Source organism: Erinaceus europaeus, chromosome 16, assembly GCF_950295315.1.
Source record: "Erinaceus europaeus chromosome 16, mEriEur2.1, whole genome shotgun sequence".
Taxonomy (NCBI): domain Eukaryota; kingdom Metazoa; phylum Chordata; class Mammalia; order Eulipotyphla; family Erinaceidae; genus Erinaceus; species Erinaceus europaeus.
The window spans coordinates 29,158,275-29,183,660 of NC_080177.1; the positions used below are offsets into that span (position 1 = coordinate 29,158,275).

At 38.9% G+C, this 25,386-nt stretch overlaps 1 protein-coding gene across 12 annotated transcripts in view; it reads right to left on the reverse strand.

The window, feature by feature from the left end:
• SYNE2 (spectrin repeat containing nuclear envelope protein 2) overlaps nt 1–25,386 on the reverse strand; it is a 429,917-nt gene that overhangs the window by 290,302 nt on the left and 114,229 nt on the right. For all 12 annotated transcript variants that reach the window (XM_060174850.1, XM_060174845.1, XM_060174844.1 and 9 more), the window contains exons 12-18: nt 9,392–9,556; nt 7,298–7,410; nt 5,910–6,072; nt 5,194–5,272; nt 3,679–3,866; nt 1,761–1,925; nt 217–366 (exon numbers count right to left, since the gene is read on the reverse strand). In XM_060174850.1, the coding sequence (XP_060030833.1) occupies nt 217–366; nt 1,761–1,925; nt 3,679–3,866; nt 5,194–5,272; nt 5,910–6,072; nt 7,298–7,410; nt 9,392–9,556 (1,023 nt within the window). The remainder of the gene's footprint in view (nt 1–216; nt 367–1,760; nt 1,926–3,678; nt 3,867–5,193; nt 5,273–5,909; nt 6,073–7,297; nt 7,411–9,391; nt 9,557–25,386) is intronic.

Below are 25,386 nucleotides of genomic sequence, written 5' to 3' on the forward strand. Positions count from 1 at the left end.
GTGCAATACACCAACTCCAGTCCATGTTCTGCTTAGCAAACACAGGATTTTAAATAGTACTTCATAAAAAGAACCACTTAAGCATTAGTCTAGGAAATAGTCATATTTTAAATATCGGCATTTACCACTAAATCAATAATTTGGTATTCAAAATAAAGATGGTAGTGTTAAATTATTTACATATGCAAATGAAATACAGAAATTGTTGTTACTTACCTTTATATTTTGATTGTGGTTCTCAGGACATTCTACTGGCATATCAGCTGAAAAATCAACAGTTCGTTTTTCTTCTTCAGACAGATGAATACTTCCAGAATTGTCAAGAACGGGCTGATCTTGTGTTTTTAAAAGTGGTTGTTTCATTTCCTAGAGAAAATTAATTTTACAAAATTCAATGCTAGTATTCTTTTGTTAATTTTTTATATTTATTTTCCCTTTTGTTGCCCTTGTTGTTTTTCATTGTTGTTGTAGTTATTATTTTTGTTGTTATTGATATTGCTGTTATTGGATTGGACAGAGAGAAATGGAGAAAGGAGGGGAAGATAAAGATGGGGAGAGAAAGATAGACACCTGCAGACCTGCTTCACCGCCTGTGAAGCGACTCCCCTGCAGGTGGGGAGCCGGCGGCTCGAACCAGTATCCTTACTCTGGTCCTTGCGCTTTGCGCCACATGCACTTAAGCCGCTGCGCTAACGGCCGACTCCCCAAGGCTAGTATTCTTATACTAAGAGATATTATTATGCACAATTGGACATAGTATATTCAAAATACTATTAATATTTATCAGTTAATAACAATTCTATAAAATATAGGCATATCCCATGAAGTTCCTCAATTTCAAATTAAACTAGAAAACCTTTATCATTTAAGTTAAGGAATTATTAAAGATATGCTTTCATAACTCCAACTATGCTAAATAAGAAAGAAAGTATATAACAATGAAAATATAAGCATACTTATAAGCATATGTAAATATAAAGTAAAGCTCAGAGTACATTTCAGAGGAAAGTTGAAATCTAGCAGGCAGAAATATTTTTGTCAGTTTTTAACAGGAATTGAAGTTCAATTAGAAAACTACTTGATATGTCCACACAAATGCCTGTACGTGGGCTGAGGAGTTAGCATAGTGGCTATGCAAAAAACTTGTCATGCCTGATGTACGAAAGGTCCTTGGTTCAATTCCCAGCACCATCATAAGTCAGGGCTGAGAAGGGGTCTGGTGTAAATTAAAAAAGTCTGTACATGAAAGTTCAAATCAACATTATTTGTAATAGAAAAAAAGTAAAGAGAATCCAAAATGTACATCAACTAATCAATGACTTAAAAAACAAGGCATATTCATATAATTGACTTTGGTCTCATTAAAAAGAAATATGTCCTTAAAAATTAGAAATGAAGCTACAACATGGATAAATATTAAAGACATTATATCCATTGACAAGATGTCAGAAACAAAAGCACTCACACATTACATGATTCCATACATGTAAAGTATTCAGACTAGGCATAAATCTATGAAAGCACAATGTGGATGAATAGTTAGATTAGAATGGGGAGGTGGGGGGGAAGCAGAGTGAGGTGACTATTAAGCTATACAGAGTGTCTTTATTGAGATGACAAAAGTTCTACAAATGATTACAATGATGGCTGCAAAACTCAGAATATACTAACAATCACTCAGCTCCGTAATTTAAATGAGTGAATTACATGAAATGGACTACAAATCAATAAAGATACTACTAAAAAAAAAAAAAACTTACAAGATGAGCTTTGGGGATAAACTTTCTCCACCTTTTATTCAGTCTTCTTAGTTCTTTAGAAATAGATGTTCCAACTTCATCACTGCTGACTTGAATAAGGAAATCTCCTGCTTCGTTTAAAGTAACATGGGCTAGGTTCCATTGGGATAGTGTTTCATAGGGAACCTATATAATATATAATCAATGCCATATTTTTATGACATAAGATTTATTTACCATCTAGAACTGAGGTTTAACAAGGCTGATTTGAAGCAAATATGATATTTGACAGAGGTTCTACACTGCAGTTGGAGAATTCCTTCATCTTTGTTGATTTAGCTTTTCATCCCTAATTCAGTTGGCAGGTACCAACTGAACTCCTGTTTTTTGGACTCTTAGGAAGCATCTGATCTTCTAACAATCTTACCAGTAATCTTACAGAAGAGGTTCCCAAGTCTTTATAGGTCCTCAAACCATATGTATCTTAGTAACTTTTTCATGGACTCCTAGGCTAGAAGAAATATCTAAAAGTTCCCATTTTGAAGTATGCTGGTTCAAAAAACTTAGTAGTAATTTGTATAGTGTCTGAAAGACAGATGCTGCTTTGGCTCCCTCAAAATCTGAATAATCTTAAGAGTTCTCTCAGGTCTCCTTTGCATTGAGTTTAGGAGATAACAGCTTTTTTTTTTCAGACTTATTTATTTTTACTATATTTATTTATGGGATACAGATAGCCAGAAATCGAGAAAGAAAGCAGTGATAGAGAGGGAGAGAGGCAGAGAAACACCTGTAGCACTGCTTCACCACTTACAAGGCTTTCTCCCTGCAGGTGGGGGCTGGGCTCAAACCCAGGTCCTTGTGCATGTTAACATGTTTGCTCAACCGGATGCACCACCACCTGACCACTATGATGCTATTTCAATAACAACAAAACCCAACTTTTAAAAACAAAAGAACAGCTGGATTTCTCATATAAGTACTGATAACTCACTAACTCCTCACATGTTCTTTGTACTCACACTTACTACAGATTTGGCTTTCATACAATCTATTTTCTGCTGTCTCTGGCACTTACTTGATATGAAAATTTGTGAGGAAAATGTATGAAAAAAAAACAGTCTCAGAGAATAATTACAAAACAGATTATTAAATGAATAGTAAATGGAAATAATGAATTACACTGAATTTCTCTCTCACCTCTTTACATACGTCTAAGATACTTGATACTTTCTCTTCCAGAAATCCAGGAAGAATTTAAAACTTCATAATATTCACCCAAATAGAGTACTAAACACATTATTTTTACTTTTATTTATTTTGTCACCAGGATTATCACCAGGGCTTGATACCTTCACTAAGAATCCACTGCTGCTGGGGCCAATTTTTCCATTTTTTGTTGGATAGGGCAGAGAGAAATTGAGAGAGATGGGGAGGATAAAGAAGGGGAGAGAAAGACACCTGCAGACCTGCTTCACAGCTTGTGAAGCGACCCCCTGCAGATGGGGATCTGGGGGCTTGAACCCGGATCCTTACACTGGTCCTTGAGCTTTGTACTATGTGTGCTCAACCTGGTGCACTACTGGCCGGCCCTGAGTACTGAATACTTTAAAACAATTATTTATTTTGAATGTGTCTGTACATTATCTCATACTGTAAGACTTTTATTTCCTTTACAAAAGCCCTACAAATACATCTTTCAAAAGCTATATGCTGAATGAAAATTATGGCTTAATGAAGCCACGTGTGTAAAACCTACATACAATTCATATCTTTTTATTTTTTTGGTCAATTTTTATTAGGAAGAATCTAAACTCTTACCGAAGAGTTTTTCCAGTAATTATATCTACTTTTCTCATTTTGGGACTGAAAGTTAGGTACTCCAAACAAAATGGGAAAAAACAAAAACACAACTGAGCAGGTGTTTTTAGACTATAAATACCTCCTTAATGTGCTCCTTCTTGGTCTCCTCAAAGCATGCCTTTAGTAAGCGGAGGTTTTCCACATAAGTAGCCCAACACTTCAGAACATTTTGTAGAGTGGATTTCACATTATCAATGTTTGTTCTATACATACAAAAATCACGTTCCACCATCTCATATTGTTCACTAGTGTCCTGACATTCTGCAGCTATAATGTTGACAGAAAAAAGAAAATAATCTTAAAATCCATTTTTATTAATCAAGTAACACTTAGAAAAAAATGCATACTAATTGACAGTGCCAAAATCAGTATCTACTCTGAAAACATGAAAAGAGATTGTGAAGGGGCTGGGCAGTAGTGCAGAGGGTTAAGTGCACCTGGCACAAAGCACAAGGAACAGCCCAAGGTTCCCAGTTCGAGCCCTGGCTCCCCACTGCAGGGGGGTAGCTTCACAAGCAGTGAAGCAGGTCTGCAGGTGTCTATCTTTCTCTCCTGGTCTCTGTCTCTCCTCCTTTCTCTTCCCCCCCTCTCTCCATTTCTCTCTGTCTTATCCAACAACAACAATAATAATAATAATAACGATGATGATGAACAACAAAGGCAACAAAATGGGAAAAATGGCCTCCAGGGGCAGTGGATTTATAGTGTGGGCACCAAGCCCCAGCAATAACTCTGGAGGCCAAAAAAGAGAGAGAGACGGAGAGATTGTGAGAATTTTCCAAAGAGAATACATATATAAAACCAATTTTTAAACAACGAGAGTTAATAATCAAAACTTTTTACAAACTATCACCCCCTATTTTTCCCCAAAAAAACTAAGTTGAACTCCAGAGCTCAAATGAAAAGCAAAAGCAAACTGGTCTGAGGTGTGGCATAGGGGGTGTGATACTCTTTCCTTGAGAACCAAGTCATAAATTTATTTTCTTATGATTTTAATTAAATCAAGAGAGAATCTTACAAATACCACTGCACTGATAAGAACCTTAGACACTTGAATGGACAGAGCTGAACAGACAGACTTTTCTGCACAGTGGAGCCCACAGTGATGTTTGGTTACCTATCTCCTCATTACCACAGTACAAATCATGCCCCTGTTGACATTTCTTCCACCATTTTCTTACATATATTATAAAATAGTTGTATGTCCTCCAATTGTGCATGTCTGTTCCTTCCCTTCAAAAATATGCATGATTTTCCCCATAAAATTCCCAAGTGTGTAGACAATTAAATAACCCCAACTATACTCTATATAAAACCAGAATCCCTCTGTCTCTTCTTTGAAACTTACCACCCAACTTCCCAACTTAAGTTCTTTTTCAAACCAATAAGCCCTTCCCTTTTATATAGTTGTTCCTGTGAATTCTGTGGCAGCATAGCATATTAAAGTAAGAGAAACAGGAAAAATGTTATTTTAAGTGTTAATCATTCTATTTATAAAGTAACTAAAATCTGAAACTTATAGTGTTAAAATGCAGTTACTCAAATAAAAACAAATGAAAAATGTTCAGGTTTAAGTAATGGTATATAGCATTACCCAAATTCTTGTAACTTTCTTCACATTTTTTAAAAGAACTTTCAAGTTGAGCTAGGAACTCTTTTTCTTCAATAAATTTCTAGGAAAGAAAATATTAACAGTTTTAAATTTTAAATACATGCCAACAAATTCAGATAGAGACTTCCAAACACAGATGAAGCATCAAATTTCATTAAGGTTTTAATACTACAGGTTTGAATAGGAAAAGACGAGTTCATAAAGTGTAGAAGATATGTGTGGATTATGAGCATCATGTAGCAATGAGACCTCCAACATTTAGCTTAAAGTTGTTTTTGCCCTTATCTCATATCTTATTAAAGTTGAATAGTTATATTAGAGAATGCTCTGAGATGTCATCCATCATACGAAAAACATTTGAGAAATTACCATAAGCCTAATCATTATGCATCTGTCCCAAGCAAGAAAATTCTGCTGTACAAAAATTCTAAACTAATTAAAAACTCACACTTATTGTACACTTACTTTTAGTGTAGTGTAAGATTGCTTAAATGAAAAAATAAAAAAGCAAAAAGAACAAAATAAATTAAAATATTCGTAATTGGGGCTAGGTCCTGGTTGAGTGCACATGTTAGATAATCAAGCCCCAGAGATAACCCTGGAGGAAACAAACAAACAAACAAATAAATAAATCCAGCATCCACATATGGAAACTAGTTGCTTAATACATGAACTAAAACTGAAATAAAACAGCTTACCTGCCAGTCTACCAGTAATAATTCCACGGATTCTTTGGTCCCATATTTGATATTCCAAATGTCCAATTTTGATTTCACTTCCTTTAGTAAACCAAGCACTGCGTATTTATAGTAATGGAATTCTAGAAGTGTTATGAATTTTTTTCCTGAAATGTTGTTGATTCTGGAAAATAGTGCAGATTTTAGATTTTAGTATAGCATTATTGGTCAAATGTAGTATCTCTTTGACAGTTTAAAAATGTAACTTTAGTTTTTTTTTTTAATTTTAGTATGTGATGCTCAGATGATGCCTAATTATTTTTTCTTGAATAAAAGAAAAACAAGCATAATGGCAAGATATATAACAATATTTCAAAGGTGAAAACAACTACCGTTTTCTGATGAGACTATTACCCCAAGGCCAGCAAAATAGCTCACTTGGTATGCTACTTTGTCAGGTATACTGCCTAGGTTTGAACCCAACCCTCACCATACTGAAGGAAGCTTTGGTCTGTGGTCCCATTCAACCTCTATCTCTATCTAGAAAAAAAAAAAAGCCCATTATTCTACCGAGAAATTCAATAATAAATTGTAATATGTTTGGAAGTAAAAATCTCCAAAATATTGTGTCAAATTAGAAAACTGGATATGACCTAACACAACTACAAATTAAATGTTCACATATTAAAATATTTTTATTATTAAAGCTAGTGCCCTTTCATTACAACTAGTAAGATGTTTATGAATAATGAGAAATGAGATTATGGAAAAGTCACAAATGAAATAATGTCTATATTTTTAGTATTTTATAGCTTACAAAAAAGCACTTTCATGTGCTTTCTCCCATTTCACACAATATCCTTTATGAGACCTGAGTCAACCTATATTCATAAATAGGAAAACATGCTCAGAAAGACGCAATAACCTATCCAAAACCAAAACACAGACCTCAGTTTCTGATTCTTTTTTTTTTTAATATCTTTATTTATTTATTAGCTAGACAGCCAGAAATTGAGAGGAAAGGGGTGATAGAGAGGAAGAGAGAAAGAGACACCTGCAGTCCTGCTTCATCATTTATGAAGTGTTCCCCCTGCAGGTGGGGACTGGGGGCTCAAACCTGGGTCCTTGCGCACTATAATGTGTGCTCAACCAAGTGCACCACCACCCAGTCCCATCAGTTTCTGATTCTTAAATCTTAACTTCTTCCACTGCCATATTCTATCACCCGATAAAGATGTTATTAGTGCGGTGTTGCTGTTACATAACACATGAAGGGACTGTTACTAGGATTAAAGTGAGTAAGTTCTAAAAGGGAGATCATCTGCAAGGCCAAACTGTGGCTTCTATAACACCATGGTAGTACTCAAGTTAAATGGAATCAACAATTGTCAAAGGGTCATGCTACAAACCGTCTTTTCATTTCCTCCAACTTGTTAGCTGGTACCAATGGCAAATGCTTTTCATCTCTGTTTTCAAATGCCAGTAGAATATTCAAATAATAGTCAGATTTATCCATCAAAGCCTGAAAAAAAAATTAGTATGACACTGTTTAAAAAAGAAAGCAACAGGCCCAAAATGGAAGTGCTTAAATGAATCCCAGTAATACTCAATACCTAATGGGGGCCTCAAGCACCCTGCAATTTCCACTTCCCCTGGGAATACAGGTCTAACTGGTCAAAATGAAACTCTCTCATCAGCCCCAGTGAAGTCATCTTTTCCACCTCCAAAAGGAAGATGAGATGATCTGTAGGAGACCTTTCCCCACTCTTTTTAGGTTACTTAATGCTAAATTAATTCCCTCTTCTTTTATCTTGCTCACTTTCTGCCTATAAAAAAATATATCAATTTGCAGAGCTTTTTGGAGTACGTTTGCTTCACGGTACACTGTATAATTCATGGATTGCTTAATAAAGCCAATTTGGTCTATAGAATTAATTTAGTAGAATGTTTTTTTAGTTGGATTTTTTTGTTATTCAACATAAGCCAAAGTTACTGACAAGCACTGTAATTTAGGGTTTGTTAATTTCATTAGTTTTGTGCATGTTTGCACCATTTCCTTTTTGTAAGCATACATCTCTTTTTTTAGCTACAATGTTGTGAATATTTTCATCATAAGGGTTTTGAACTAGAACTTTTTAATGCATCTTATTATATTTTATTACTGGGTAGAGACAGAGAGAAAATGAGAGGGGGAAAGAAGTTAGAGAGAGATAGAGAGACAGACGCTGCAGCCCTGCTTCACTACTTGTGAAGCTTTCCCCCTGCAGGTGGGGACCAGGGGCTTGAACTTGAGTCCTTGTGCACTGTAATGTGTGCATTTAACCAGATGCACCACCTTCTGGAACCAGAACTCTTTTTTAATTAAAAAAAAAATTGGGGGTCGGGCGGTGGCGCAGTGGGTTAAGTGCATGTGGCGCAAAGCGCAGGGACCGGCGTAAGGATCCCGGTTCGAGCCCCCGGCTCCCCACCTGCAGGGGAGTCGCTTCAGCGGTGGTGAAGCAGGTCTGCAGGTGTCTATCTTTCTCTCCCCTTCTCTATCTTCCCCTCCTCTCTCCATTTCTCTCTGTCCTATCCAACAACGAATTGCGTCAACAAGGGCAATAATAATAACCACAACGAAGCTACAACAAGGGCAACAAAAGGGAGAAAAAAATGGCCTCCAGGAGCGGTGGATTCATGGTGCAGGCACCGAGCTCAGCAATAACGCTGGAAGAGGAAAAATGAAAAAAAAAAAATTGAATTGCCAGCAGGGTTATCACTGGGGCTTGGTACCTACATGAGAAATCCACTGCTCACTTTTTTTTCTCTTTATTTTATTTTGGATAGCAAAATAATTGTGAAGCATTTAAGTATGAAGTTTACTTGATACGACAGAAAAATTAAGAGGAAGGAGATAGAGAGGGAGGGAGAGAAAGACATCAGCAGTTCTACTTCACAGCTTATGAAACTTCCCCCTTGTATGTGGGGGCCAGAGACTTGAACCCTAGTCATTGCATAGGCTATGTGTATGCTCAACCTGGTCTACCACCACCTATCTCTGAACTGGAACATTTAATATAGAGAGAGAGACTGCAGTTTCTTTAGGAGAAAGCATTGTCAGCATCTTTTGTCTTCTGATATATTTTCCATTCCTTTATGGGCCTAAACTCTACAAATTTCACATGTTAAATAATTTCATGCTTTTTTGATAAGAACTCTATTTCCTACATTTTAAGTTAGCCTACCCCCCCTTCTTTCCTCTTTTTAACAGAATTAATTATTGCTTTAGAACTTACTGGACTCTAGCTTCTTATGGCTTCAATCATAGATTAATGAAGCACTCATTAATGCTCATTAGTGTGTGGGGGGGTATTTTCCGTACTCCCCAAATTGCCAGGAAATATTCCAAAATACCCTTAAACATCCATTATATTTCTTTCACTCTTTTTATGATAGTGATTTCCTCACAAATAATCTTGAACAAATTACAATTGTTTCCCACCTCCCCTTCACCGCCCCCCAACCTTGAATAAAGTCATTTTCTCTTGTAGTAGAGTCATGGCTGCAAAGTAATCCTGGGAAGCTGGTAAATCTTCATCTATAAGCTTCTCTGTCTCCTGCAGCCAAGCTTCAATTTGATGGAGAGGAGAGGGCAAGGCATCATTCAGCTTTGTTTTCCACAAATGAATCTGAAAAAAGAGGGGAAGATGTTCTTCAGTAGGCATTCTTCTAACTTATTTCTTCATGAACTGTAGGTTTAGTCATTTAAAGTTTCTCTTAAGCATTTGAAGTTGTTTTGATATGTTTGTGAAGGAGATCTTTATCAATAGATAAACATCCCAGTTCTAAAGTTAGAGATACTAGATACGGATACCAGATACTAGATACCTAGGGTACTGTGTACATGTGTATACACAGACACAAACAAGGGACAATTATAGACCTCAAAGTAAAAGTGCTCAAGAGCCCTCTGTGATTAGACTTAGACCAAACAAGCTTGGCATTCTAGTAGAATGGCCTAATGAAGGCATGGTCAATCATGTTATCACATATTTATAACTTAGGCCTAAACACCGTGCTCTCCTACCCCTTACTTCACTTCCCTCATTCATTATATCTATTCATTTAACTATACAAAATGAAGGAAGATATATTCTTCTATCTTTTTTTAATCTCTTCTGACAGAGCATCAGCACTATAAACTTTAGAAAAAAAATGATACAACTGGCCAAGAGATAAACCGGCAAAAATTATATATCAAGTAAAGGACAATTACTGTCCCTATGATAACATTTACTGGAATCATCAAAAAGTAAATGCAGAAAAACTTGAGGCTAACTCAGATCCCACGAAAGTCCTAGGCCTATTTTCTCCCTAACTTGAGGCCAGGTCCCATAAACCCATGGTTTGGATTAAAAAAAAAATGACAGTCAACACTTTAACAACTAGAAAAAAAAAATCTAAGCTCATCAGATAAAGAAAGAACTACAAAAGCAGAATAAGGGCAAGAGACTAGCTCACTTAACAATGGCCTTTTTGGCCACTGTCAGGATATCCCATCACTCAGGGTCCTAGACAGGGAATCCTTTGACTCCCCCATAGACAGAATAGGCCTAGATGTCTAATAGATCCCTCTCTCTACCATCATATCCATTGAGAACATCATCATAAGCCCTTTTGTGACATTTTGTTTTGTTTTGTTTTTAGGTCCGTACCCTATGAACTAGCAATGCCCCACTCTCTGAAGAGAGGCTGGGTCATCCTACTCTGCCACTCGAGGAAGACTGGTTTTGAAGTTAGTGCAGCCTAGAATGTTCCCTGCTGTAACCAAGGACTGTGAGCTCAGTCTGACAGGGGCTCAGAGGCTGTAAAGGCTGCTGTGCTAAATATGTCCTCCTTCTATTGCCTCCCCTAAGAACAGTACAGCTTCATTTCCTGTCTACAGACACACCTCTTTCCGAGACTCTACCAACTTGTCTTTGAGATAGTATTCAGCCTTTGATTTCACAAAACCAAACCTAGTAGGTGCTAACAAAGATGCCCTGCTCAACCTTTCTCCTTCCTTCCCTCTTTCCCTTCCTTCCTTCCAGCATTCCACAAACAAATATAGCTACCCACATATACTTAGAGCTCCTTACGAAACCAAACCAGACTTATGAGTGAAATATAAAGAAATCTAGACACTGCCAAGTAGGTGTGTGTGTGTGTGTGTGTGTGTGTGTGTGTGTGTGTGTGTGTGTGTGTGTGTGTGTGTGTGTGTGTGTTACTAGCAGGTTGCAAACTGGAGAGGTTACTCCAAGTCATTTGGGTTGGTGCCTCAATGTTGATGATTTCACAGCTCCTAGTGGCTTTTTCTTTTTTCTTTTTTTATAGCAACAGAGAGAAATAGGGAGGGAGAGAGACAGAAAGAGAGACACCTGCAGCACTGCTTGTGAAGTTTCACCCCTCAGGACAAGAGGACCAGGGACTTGAACCCAGGCCTTTATGAGTGACAATGTGTGCAGTTTGGGGTGTGCCACCAGCTGGCTGTGGAATTTCCAGTCTTGGAGAAACAGTACTCTGAGACTGGTTCTTCTGATGTGATCATGCTCAGTTCATGCTCTTGTTTGGTGATTATAATAGAGGTTGCCATAGGGACAACAGCTGTCTTTTAATTGAGATATCTCCCCCCCTCCATATATATATATATATATATACTTCTGCCACTATCACCTGGCCATTTGTATGGAGTATTTCTTCTCAAGATTAAGAGGGGGTGCCATTAATGTTGGCGTCAGAAGAGACTAGGGTTCTCTCCTCCTTCTGTTTAGTTGATGGAGATGTGTGTATATGATGCGAGTGTGTAGATAGGAGAGAGGAAAAGTACAAGAGGAATTGCTGTGTTATATCCTTCGTGGTAGAAAGGGATGTTGAGAATTGGTGCTGGAAGAAGACTGTGGAGTTAGTTTGGTGTCAAGGTGTGAAGTGTGTGCATTTGGAGGTGCAGGGAGAGCGTAGGGAAAAGTTTAAGGGCTTCGTAGGTGAAGGGGATGGGGGATTTCTACCTGTCTTGTTCTACCCTGTGGGCACGCAGGTCAAGTGAAAGTGGGGTATGTAGATATTGTTTGGTCCTTGAGATAAGTTGTAGAAAGAGAGGAAAGAGGGCAAGAGTGAGACGGCTAAGTGCAATGATGTGAAAGGTGTTATGGGAGCCAGGAAGTAGGTGGTTGCAGGTTTTCTTTACTATCAATAGGAGCTAAGGTTACTTAGGAACCTTCCCCCGGCACGGCTGAAGGGCCTGGGTAAGTGGTTGAGTTGCTGGATGTGAAGCCAGGGATTCGTGTTCAAATCCCGTAAGTGGGGTGCCATTATGTTCCCGTACCTGAACTCTCCACTCCAACTCAAGTCTTTTACTTTGGTGCAAAACTTTTGGTGTCATTCCAAGTTCTGCTTTGTGTTTTCTTATTTTCCACTATTTTTTAAATATTTCTTTCTGACATCTACATATGAAGAAGTTGGCATGGAGTGATGAAATTGTGCTTTGCATAAGACCCACATAATGCTAAAAATAAATGTTTTATAAAACATTCCATTTTGTTTTAAACACCAATATTTGGCACCCACCACAGGGATTCCTTAATTGTGGACTTGGGAGGAGGAGGGAGGGGGGAGGGAGAGGAGAGAGGGGGGAGGAGAGAGGGAGGGGAAGGAGCTCTGTACCAGCATTTCACCAGGACCCAAAGTGTTTGTCACCAGGAATCTTGTTTATATGTCATCAATGAAATGAAAGTTAGTCTGGAAAACACCAAAGAAAGCCAGGCACTATTTCTCATATCTGAGAGAGAAGAGGAAAAAAGGAAAGACACTCACAAGTAGTAATAGGTATAGCAGTGAACTAGAAAATAAGTGAAGGCAGGGCCATTGAAAAAATGACAGGAAAATATATATACATAGATATAGATACCTATATAATCAGCCTGTATTGGTGACCTTGGGAGCACTAATGCAGTTTCCAATGAAGGGGATAAGATACAGAAATCTGGTGGTGGGAATTGTATGGAATTATAACCCTATTAAGTTACAAATTTGTAAATCAATATGAAATTACTAGTACAAAATAAAAATGAGTGGTCTGGGAGGTGGCACAGTGGATAAAGCATTAGATTTTCAAACATGAGGTCCTGAGTTTAGTCCCTGGCAGCACATGTACCAGTGTGATGTCTGGTTCTTTCTCTCCTCTTATCTTTCTCATAAATAAATAAATAAATAAAATTTTAAAAAATAAATTAATTAAAATTATATATATAATTGCAGTTTTTAGAATAATTTAGACAATGAAGAATATAATTTTTGTAAAGATCGAGAAGGCTGGCAAAATAGTTCACTTGGATAGTGTGTCTGCTCTGCCACAGGTGCGATCATCACTGCATTGAAGGAAGCTTCAGTGCTGCTGTGTCGTTCCTTCTCTCTCTTGTCTCTATCTCTATCTGAACAAGCTGATCTAGAGTGAGGAAGCCCTGGTAACTACAATAAACCAACAAACATGGATGTAAACAAACGTTTTGGTAAATCCACAATCACTTATAAGATTATCTCTAATAGGCATGAGTAGGTTACAGTATAAAATGGGCATTGTTTGAAATGTTATATGCCCAGTTTTCTGATATTATCACTCACACACAGATTAATGTATCATTTTTTTCATTAGCACTAAATTTATATTCACAGTAAATGTCTCTAGCATGTCTCTTCAATATATGTTCTTCTCCAAAGTCCCTCCACCTCTGGCTAAGAAAGCAATCTCCGGAGCTGGGCGGTAGCACAGAGGGTTAAGCGCACATGGCGCAAAACACAAAGACCGATGTGAGTATCCCGGTTCCAGCCCCCGGCTCCCCACCTGTAGGGGGTCGCTTCACAGGTGGTGAAGCAGGTCTGCAGGTGTCTCTCTTTCTCTCCCCCTCTCTGTCTTCCCCTCTTCTCTCCATTTCTCTCTGTCCTATCCAACAACAACAGCTATGACAGCAAAACAATAACAACTACAACAAGCACAACAAGGGCAACAAAAATGGCCTCCAGGAGCAGTGGATTCATAGTGCAGGCACCGAGCCCCAACGATAACTCTGGAGACAAAAATAAATAAGTAAGTAAATAAATAAATAAATAAGCAATTTCCTCTTTCCTCAGACTTCCCTCTACTGCCTACAAGCTATTGAGTCACACAAATGCCAACTACAGTGAAGCACTGTTTAACAATGGGGATACTTATGAGAAATGCAACATTGCACAATTCGGTTACTGTGAGAACATGACTGTGCTCTTACACAAACTTAGTGTATCCTACTACGCGTGTGAGGTATATATGTAGGTGGCCCATCCTTGACTGAAAAGTCATCATGCAGAGCATGACTGCTTATCCCCTCCCCAAATTGGCAGCACTGTCACATTTCTGCAGCTTATGCCCCGTTCTGGCTTAATTTTTTAGGCATACACTTGTGAATACTTTCTTGTGTTAACAGGTAGATATAAAGCTATAGGAGGTTTTTAAACTGAAGAGGGGGATATTCAGTGGCTGCACTTCACAAAATAGCTAAATGTAAACTAGATGTACACATAGAAACATAGAAACAATTTAAATACATGAGTTCAGGAGTGTGATAGATGATTTAACAGATAATTCACATGCCTTACCATGTGTGAAGCCATGGGGCCAATCCCCAGCATCACATGGGAGAAGCATGGATAGCACCAAGGAAATTCCAAAGATGGTGTAGCAAAGCTTTGGTATAACTCTATCTTGTCTCTCTTTTTCCCCTCTGTCTCAAAAATTTAGATTAAAAAACTGTACTGGGGAGGCAACTCAGTAGTATTGCAGATGTGTTAAACTCTGGGATAAATTATTTTATGGCAACCCAATTACCAAATAATGTGATGATAACATTAACTATCCATTGTTTTTTTGAACCCTAAGACAGCAGGAACCTCACATCTCCACTGTAGAACCTGTATTTCTCCCAGTCCTGGAACCTTAGGATAGGGTCCACTTTCCCACATGCCTCTCCCAGTCCATATCAAATAATATTGCATCAGCCGATCGTAACCTAATCAACACAACGACTGCCACCTCAACATGCTTCAGCTCAGACTGTCTCCAGAGACTTCACATGTGGAATGACAACCCTTCAGCTTCATTACTCAGGTGAGACTTTGCCTTTCATAGCATTCTTTAATTCCATCCCAGGTGGATCACTTTCTAACGAAGTCCCAAAACCTAGATATACACCAGGTTCTGTGAGAGAGAGCATACATTCACACGTATCCATAAATAAGTGCAAAATATATACCTGAAAGCAGAAGTACACCAGAGTTTGCAGTGAGTACCCCCCAATACTTCCTCTCCACTATTCCAAGCTTTGGGTCCATGATTGCTCAACAATTTGTTTGGCTTTGTATGGTAACTCTCTTTTCAGCCACCAGGTTCCAGATGCCATCAGGATGCTGGCCAGGCTTCCCTGGACTGAAGACCCCACCAATGTGTCCTGCAGCTCTGCTTCCCCAGAGACCCACCCTACTAGGGAAGGAGAGAGACAGACTGGGAGTATGGACCGACCAGTCAATGCCCATGTTCAGCGGAGAAGCAATTACAGAAGCCAGACCTTCCACCTTCTGCAACCCATGAGGGACAGAGAATGGGAAAGCTATTGGGGAAGTGATGGGATATAGAGATTGGGTGGTGGGAAGTGTGTGGAGTTGTAACCCTTCTACCCTATGGTTTTGTTAATTTATCCTTTCTTAAATAAAAAATAAATTTAAAAAACACACACAAAAAAATTAATTTATGGCACTGCATAAAAATATGTATGTGTGGGAGTAGGGCAGTAGCGCAGTGGGTTAAGCACACGTGGCGCAAAGTGCAAGGACCGTCATAAAGATTCTGGTTTGAGCCCCCGGCTCCCCACCTGCAGGAAGGTCGATTCACAGGCGATGAAGCAGGTCTGCAGGTGTCTATCTTTCTCTCCCCCTCTCTGTCTTCCCCTCCTTTCTCCATTTCTCTCTGTCCTATCCAACAACAATGACATCAATTAATAAGAATAATGACTGCAACAATAAAAAATGGAAATGACAATACTTCAAAAAATATGTATGTGTGTGCAGAAATAAAAAATAGAGACATAAAAGCATACAGAAATAACTTACACAGCCTAAAAACACATGGACACTTATATAGATATAATAACATATGAAACCAAAAGATATACACTAGTAATGTCTCAAGGATGGCCTAAGAAGAAGGGGGGGTGGTTTTATGGTTTTTAGGTAAGCAAAGAAATAAACACACAATTAAACAAGTGAATGGAGGTGAAGAGTAGGGCCTTGCCCAGACCATGTGGCACGAATAGAATAGTAAAGTCAACACAACCCTCTACATCTGAGAACCAACCAGATAACAAAAGCTGTAGCTCCTGGCTAAACCACCAGCAGGGGAAACAGATAAAAACATGGTTATACCCCACCTGCAGGGGAACCGCTTCACAAGCAGTGAAGCAGGTCTGCAGGTGTCTATCTTTCTCTTCCCCTTTCTGTCTTCCCCTCCTCTCTCCATTTCTCTCTGTCCTATCCAACAACAACAACAACAATAATAACTACAACAATAAAACAACAAGGGCAACAAAAGGGGATAAATAAATAAAATAAATATTTAAAAAATACTTTAAAACAAACAAACAAAAACATGGTTATAGACAAATGGTCAGTAAAATAAGAGTCAGTGAGAGGCTTGCCTGAACATGTGCCCCCCCCCAAATACTGACTCCACACATATAACCAGAAAAAATTTTTTTTTTGTAATTGCCATCAGGGTTATCACTGGGTCTCAGAAGCTACAGAATGAATTCACTGCTTCCTACCATCGTTTTCATTTCCTTTATTTAGTTTTTCTTTCTTTTATTTGCTAGGACAGACAGAAATTGAGAGGGGAGGGAGATAAAGATGGAAAGAGGAAGAGAGACACCTGCAGCGCAGCTTCACCAATTGCGAAGTTTCCATCCTGCAGGTGGGGACCAGCGACTTGAACCCCAGTCCTTGTACATGGTAACGTGTGCCATTTGTCAGGAGTGCCACCCCCTGGCCCCAAGATCAGAGTAATTAAACACCATTCTTCTCCTAATGACCCCATTAGGAATGTGGCTTTTTTTTCTTCATTTTTGCCTCCAGGGCTATCAATGGGGCTCAGTGCTATTGGTAGGGTTCGTTAGGTGCTAGCACTACAAATCCACTGCTGATGGTGGAGATTTTTTTTTCCATTTTATTGGATATGACAGAGAGAAATTGATAGAGGAAGAGGAAAGAGAGAGGGAGAAAGCGAAACACCTGCAGATCTGCTTCGCTGCTCGTGAAGATCCTCCCTGCAGGTGGGGAGCTGGGGTCTCAAACCCAGATCAAACCCAGATCCTTGAGCTTCATACTATGTGTGCTTAAAAGCGTATACCACCACCACCACCTGGTCCAAAAATGTGGCTTTCTTTTTTTTTTTTTTTTATTTCAGGGTTATCTTTGGGGGTCGTGCCTGCACTACAAATCCACTGCTCCTGGAGGCTTTTTTCCCCCCATTTTTGTTGTCATTGTTGTCGTATTTATTGTTGTCATTGCTATGGTTGTACATGTTGTTGGATTGGACAGAGAGAAATCGAGGGAGGAGGGTAAGACAGAGGGGGAGAGAAAGAGAGACACCTGCAGACCTGCTTCACTGCTTGTGAAGTGACTCCCCTGCAGGTGGGGACCCAGGGGCTCAAACCGCTATCATTACACCATGTGCACTTAAACCGCTGTGCTACTGCCTGGCCCCCAGAATGTGGCTTTTCATATGAACTCATTTGGTTCTTTTGTTTGTTTTGTTTTGGTTTTTGTTTTGTTTTGGACTCTAATAGCAAAGACAACTTCAGTGAAATTAAGCACAAGTTCAAATTTGTTTCACCTGAACGACTACTATAATACACAAATTTTAAGTCTGTATTTTCTCCTCCCATACAGTTCTACTAGGTAATTTGTCACTTGCTTTTCCCTCTTTCAGATTGGGGATAAAAGACAGCAAGAGAGAAAGAAAAAAAAAAAATAGCATCAAATCTTCTTCCAGTGAAGTAGAAGTTGGACATGAATCTGAGTAAAAAACATGGCAAAAAAGCAGACACACTACCCATGCAAGCTATTTTTCTAGTTTAAATTAAATTGTTTTAACAGAGAAAAGGATTAGCAAAGATTTTAAATTACTGGGTTTCTTGATTTATTGTCAAGTCATTCACACACTTATATACCATTACTACATGTAAGACAAATATAAAAAAGAAAAACAACCAACTGCCCAAATAAAAAGATATTAAATGAGAACAAAGTTATGCTTTTTTAAGGCAGTCAAATAAAGCTATTCATGTGATGTTTTAAATATTATGATTTTATTATTTTTAAGGTTTATTGAGTTATAATCAACATATAAAATTGTAAGATATTTTTTAAAATATCACTTGATTAAGTATACACTGTCAAAGGAATCCCATAATTAGTTAATAAACGTATACATGATTTCACATATTACATATTTATCTTTTTTGAACTTTTTTACATTTATTTATTTTCCCTTTTGTTGCCCTTTTTCTTTATTTTTTATTGTTGTTGTAGTTATTGTTATTGATGTCACTGTTGTTGGATAAAACAGAGAGAAATGGAGAGAGGAGGGGAAGACATAGAGAGGGAGAGAAAGATAAGACACCTGCAGACCTGCTTCACCACCTGTGAAGCAACTCCTCCAAAGGTGGAGAGCTCAGAGGCTCGAACCGGGATCCTTACGCTGGTCCTTGTGCTTCGAGCCATGTGCGCTTAACCCCCTGTACTACCGCCTGACTCCCATATTTATCTTTTATTTACTGATTTATTTTGCCTCCAGGGTTAATGCTGGGGCTTGGTGCCTGCACTATGAATCCACTGCTCCTGGAGGTCATTTTATTTCTTTTTGTTGCCCTTGTTGTTTACCGTTGTGACTGTTGTTGGATAGGACAGACAGAAATCAAAAGGAGAGAAAGACAGAGAAGGGCAGAGAAAGACACCTGCAGACCTGCTTCACCACTTATGAAGCTACTCCCCTGCAGGTGGGGAGCTGGGGGCTCGAACCGGGATCCCTATGCCGGTCCTTGGGCTTCTCGTCTTGTGCATTTATCCCGCTGCGCTCCCGCCTAACCCCTAACGTATTTTTCTTTTTGTGGTGTATGAGAACATTTAAGCTCTATTCTCAGTAAATTTTAGTGATTATAATACAGTGTTAACAACTATAGTTACCAGGTTCTACACTAGATTCTCAGAATTTTGGGGTTTTTTTATTTTAATCTTTACTTATTTGACAGAGACAGCAAGAAATTGAGAGGGTACGGGGGAGACAGAGATAAAGACACCTGCAGTACTGCTTCACCACTTGTAAAGCTTTCCCCCTACAGATGGGGACTGAGGAATAGACCTGGGTACTTGTATATTGTAACATTTGTACTCAATCAGGTTTGCCTCACCCAGCAGGCCCAGATTCTCATAATTTATTAAACTCAGAGCTGAAAGTTTGTTTATTTGTTACCAATTTCACCCTGTTTTCTCTACCCTATGCTTCTTGATAATAATTTTTCTAAATTTTTTGAGTTTGACTTTTCTTTATTTCACATATAAATGAAACCGTACAATATTTAATTTTGCTATTTATCTTCTTACTAGGTATATGCCAAAAGACAACTGTATAATCTTGCTCTCCTTCTTCTTCCTCCTCTTCTTCTATCTCTCTTTTCATATTTTATTTTCATGAGAGAAAGAGATAAGAGAGCAGAGCACTGCTCAGCTGTGGCTTATGATGGTTCTAGGGATTGAACCTGGGACCTTGGAGCCTTAGACATGGAAGTCTTTTGCTATCTCCCAACCCCACAACTCTACAATCTTAAATCATAAATGTATATGCCATTAAGACTCTAGCTGGGTATATATACACAATGGAATACTGCTCAGCTATTAAAAAATGGTGAATTCACCTTCTTTACCCCATCTTGGATGGAGCTTGAAGGAATCATGCTAAGTGAGATAAGTCAGAAAAGGATGGATATGGGATCATCTCACTCATGGGCAGAAACTGAAAAACAAGATCAGAAGGGGAAAAACTAAGCAGAACTTGGACTGGAGTTGGTGTACTGCACCAAACTAAAAGACTCTGGGGTGGGGATGGGGAATGTTTCAGGTCCTGGAACAGGATGGCAGAGGAGGACCTAGTGAGGGTTAAATATTTACGTGGAGAACTGGGAAATGTCACACATGTACAAAATATTGTATTTTATTGTCAACTGTAAAGCATTAATCCTCCAATAAAGAAATTTTAAAAATAGTGATCCAGGAGGTAGCGCAGTGGATAAAGCATTGGGTTCTCAAGCATGAGGTCTTGAGTTCGATTCCTGGCAGCACACGTACCAGTGTAGTGTCTGGTTCTTTCTATCTCTATCTCCTTCTATTCCTCATATTAATAAATAAATAAAATTTTTTTTTAAAAAAAGACTAGTTGTAAATGTGTGAGGGAGGGGTAATCCACGAGATTTTTGTGTTTAAGGACACATTGCTATAGTTTATATGTGTTACCAATTGACCTGTATTTCTCTGAAAGACAACTACTGGTGGCTTCCTCGTATGTACAACATAAAGAATGGAAATACAGATTGGTGAAACAGCTCACTTGGATAGTGCACATCTTTATCAGGTTCAGGTTTGAGCCTGATATCCACTGCATTTGGTCTCTCTCTTTCCTCCTCTCTCTGTCTAAAAATCAAAATCAAAAGAAAAAAAAGGAGGGGGGATTGACACACATAAGCCTGTAAAAAAATAATAATAATAATTTCTAAGATTTTGAGAGAACCATGGTTGTTATTCAGTTATTCTTGGGTAAGGGCAGGGTGTGTGTATGCACAGAACCAGTGGTGGGTTCAGTATGGAATTCTAACACTGTAATCCGATGATCATTGTAAACCATTATTAAATCAGTAGTGAAGATGACCTTGGAAAAATTAAAGAAATAGTTTTACAATGATGAGTTGTAAATATAAATAGATTAGTATGTATTTGTTTAATTTTACTGCCTCTAGTTTATCGCTGAGGCTTTGTGCCTACACAAAAAATGCACAGCTCCCAGTGACTTTTTTTTTTTTCTGCTTTACTTTGTTGATAGAGGCAGACAGAAATTGAGTGGGAAAGGGGAGATAGAGAAAGAGAGACACCACACCTATAGCACTAATTCACAGCTGGTGAAACTTCCCCCGCTGCAGGTGGGGCTGGGGTCTTGAACCCAGGTGCCTATACAATGTACCATGTGTGCTCTACTGGCTACACCACTGCCCAATCCCGGTATGTACTTTTTTTTTTTTTTTTTGCTTCCAGGGATATCGCTGGGGCTCCGTGCCTGCGCTATGAAACCACTGCACCTGGAGGCCATTTTTCCCATATTTTTTGTTGTCATTGTTGTTATTGCTATTGTTGCTATTGGATAGGACAGAGAAAAATTGAGAGAGATGGGGAAGAGAGAGAGGGGGAGAGAAAGACAGACACTTGCAGACTTACTACACCACTGGTGAAGCGACCTCCCTGCAGGTGGGGAGCCAAAGGCCCAGATCCCTATGTTGGTCCTTGGGCTCGCCCCATGTGCACTTGCTTAATCCATTGTGCTACCGCCCAGCCTCCCCAGTATATCCCACTTTTATAGTATCTTCAGTATCTTTGCATTTGCCCAAATTGAGAAATAAACCAGAAAACTGATAAATTATTGAGGCATTAAAGGTTAAGATAACTGGGAAAATGGCTCAATTAGTAGAGCATCAGAGATGAGTGCCTGAGGTTTCTGGTTCCATCCTCAGCCTTGAATGTAGGACAGTGTTGCTCTGGCACCTCTCTCTCTCTCTCTCTCTCCACATATATATTTATCTCTACCTTTATCTCTAGCTCTGTGTGTCTCATATTTAAGCTCTCCCGTATAATAAAATAAATCTCTTTTAATCTTTCTTATTTACTTTATTATTTATTATTGAATAGAGACCAAGAAATTAAGAGGGGGAGGGGAGATAGAGAAGCAAAGAGACAGAGATGCACTGGGGGTGGGCGGCAAACCTCTGGTCCCAGGAAAGAGACAGAGAGACACCTGCAGCCTCACTTCACCACTTCTGAAGCTTTCCCCCTGCAGGTGGGGACCAGGCTTGAATCTGATCCTTGTGCACTATATGTGCACTTAACCAGGTGTACCACCTCCTGGCCCCAATAAAGTAAATCATATATAGATATATATATATACACACACAGAGGCTGTGGTCTGGGAGGTGGCATAGTGATAAAGCTTTGGACTCTCAAGCACGAAGTCCTGAGTTCGATCCCTGGCAGCACATATGCCACAGTGATGTCTGGTTCTTTCTCTCTCCTCTTATCTTTCTCATTAATAAGTAAATAAAATCTTTAAAAAAAAAAAAAAAGAGGCTAAGAATGATACTATTAATTCAACTGTTATCTTTTTTCCCAACTGAAAATACCAAACTGTACATTTTGAGTGAAACCCAGCATGTGCTTCTGGACTCAAGGATGTACTCAACATTTATGTTGCAATTAGAAGAGAAAAGACTGAAAGCAATGTTTCTCTTTCTCTCATTTCCTTTCTCACTTCACTTAAAAAAAAAAAAAAAAAAAAACCTAGTTCCACACCTTCTCACTGTTGAAAATTACTTTAGAATTTAGCATAGAACTTGGAAGATCTTGTCAGGTCAAAAGAACATAATGTTGCTATTTTCTAAAGCAGGCTTAAAATGAAGTAATTTACTGTGATGCCTTGAGATGCCTGAATTCTCAAACAGTTGAACAAACCAAGAAACTTTTATGTCACATTTTGCCACAGTAAGAAAATGAGCTGCATTCTACCACACGATTGAAACTTCAAGCCACCACCAATTTGCAACACTTAATCTTGGAAGATATTTCTCTTTAGAGGTTTCTCTCTCTCTCTCTCTCTCTCTCTTATTTTTCTTACTTAGAGTAATTTTCCAAATCACACTTTACAAAATTAGGCTGGGTCTCTGTGGCCTGGAACAGTCTGAACTATACAGACAATATCTGATTGCTCTCCTGCCATTTTGTTCGGGACTTGCAACAGAGACTTCTTGCCTTGCACAGAGTTCAGATACAAAGCTGAATCAGACAGGAGCTACGAACGAATGCATTCAGCAATTTCACGGGATCAAAAAACTGGATATGCACTCTCCTCAAAATTAGGTGCTCTAAAAGGGCAATACTTTCTTTTCCTTTTAAAAGATTTTATCATTCTTATTTTTAATTAGCAATTTACAAGATCATAAATTTACAGGGCAGGAGTTCCACATCATACCCACTCCACCAGCAGTTTTGTAATACACCTAGTCCTTCTATGCCCTCTTAACAGAGTTGCTCTTTTAAGCAACTAGACTACTATTCATTTATTTCTTTATTTACTTACTTGCTACCAGGGTTGTTACTGGGGAGTGATACTTACATGGCAAGTCCACTGCTCCCAGGGGCTTTTCCTTTTTTTAAATAATTTATTTTTTATTTATTTTTTTTTTTTCCCTCCAGGGTTATTGCTGGGCTTGGTGCCTGCACCATGAATCCACCGCTCCTGGAGGCCATTTTTCCCCCTTTTTGTTGCCCTAGTTGTTGCAGCCTCGTTGCGGTTATTATTGCCATTATTGACGTTGCTTTGTTGTTGGATAGGACAGAGAGAAATGGAGAGAGGAGGGGAAGACAGAGAGAGAGGGGGAGAGAAAGATAGACACCTGCAGACCTGCTCCACTGCCTGTGAAGCGACTCCCCTGCAGGTGGGGAGCCGGGGGCTCGAACCGGGATCCCTGCGCTTTGCGCCACGTGCGCTTAACCCACTGCGCCACCGCCGACTCCCTATTTTGTTATTTATTGGATAAAAACAGACAAAATTTAAGAGAGAAGGCAGAGACAGAAAGAGAGAGAGCGAGACAGAGAGAGAGAGAGGAAAAGAGACCTTCAATACTGCCACTGTGAAGCTACTCCCTTGTAAGTGGGGACTGAAGGCTCGAATTCTGGTTTTTGCATGCGTACATGCAACCAGGTGCACCACCACCGTAGTCCACTTCTTGTCTATTCTCTTTCTTTTATTTCATAGAGACAGAGAGAAACCGAAAGTATGGGAAGAGGGAGAGAAAACAAATGAGAGAAATGGAGAGCAAAAGGGAAAGAGCAACAGAAAGAGAGGAGAGGAAGAGAGAGAAAACACAAAGAGGGAGATAAAGAGAAACAAAGAGTGAGAGATTGAGGAGAGAGAGAGAGAGAGGTAGAGAGGGAGAGAGAGAGAAATAGGAAGAGAGGAGGGAGAGGTCAGTATCCCCTATGCAGACAGAGACTGGGGCTTGAACCTGGCCCTCACACATGCATGCGCTACTAAATGCACCACTTTCAGTCCCTAGACTACGCTTTAACACACTTTATAAATGTGTGAAAACAGAATGCCATTCATGGTGGGCAGGCCAACAGACCTGAGCAAAGACTGGCAAAATTTTCCAAGATTAGCCATTACTTGCAGATCATACAACTTCTGTTGCAACTTTGTTAATAAACTAAATATCAATTAATTATATAATGAAATGTGTTAATTCTGTAGTACATATATTATAACTCACCAAAAATGTTTTTGGAAAAAAAGAAAGCAAAATAAATATATTTGGAGACGAGAAAGAGAATTTGTCGCTGGTGTAATACACAGAAGTGCATTACAAGCTAAAGGAGGATTTTTAGGCTGTAACAAAAGAGTTGAGAAGGAAACTCAAGTCTCTAAAGATGGTCAGGACTGCCAAAGATGTTCAGAACAGATTTTACCAAAGCATGCCACTTCAGCACGTGAGTTATTTTGTGCTGAGTCTGATCAAGGTCCTGGAGGCTTATGAGGAACTTTTACCACTCCTTTAACTATGCAGAATAATGAAAAGAGAAAGTTGCAATTATATGGCATCTATAATTATACCAAGAGATACACTTTAAATATAAAGACTCAAGTAAGTTGAAGGTAAATGAAAAATAAAGATGTGCTATAAATAGTATAAAATGACGGGAATGATTCTACTGCTATCAGAATAGATATCAAAAAGAGGACCTTTATCAGAAATAAAAAGCAGTATTTAATAATGGCAAAAATATCAAATTACTAAAAGTTATAAATGTATACTGCCAGTGGCTGAGCAGTGGTGTACCCAACAGAGGACATGTTACTACAGGGAGGGAAGCTTCACAAGCAATGAAGTAGTGCTGTGGGTGTCTCTCTCTCTCCCCCTTTCTCTCCTTTTTTTACTTCTCCCACTCTCTCAGAAAGAGAAAGAGTAAAAGGGTAAAAAGCCAACAGGAGGTCCAGGAGGTGGTGCAATGGATAAAGCATTGGATTCTCAAGCACGAGGTCATGAGTTTAATCCCCGGCAGCAAATGTACCAGAGTAATGTCTAGTTCCTTC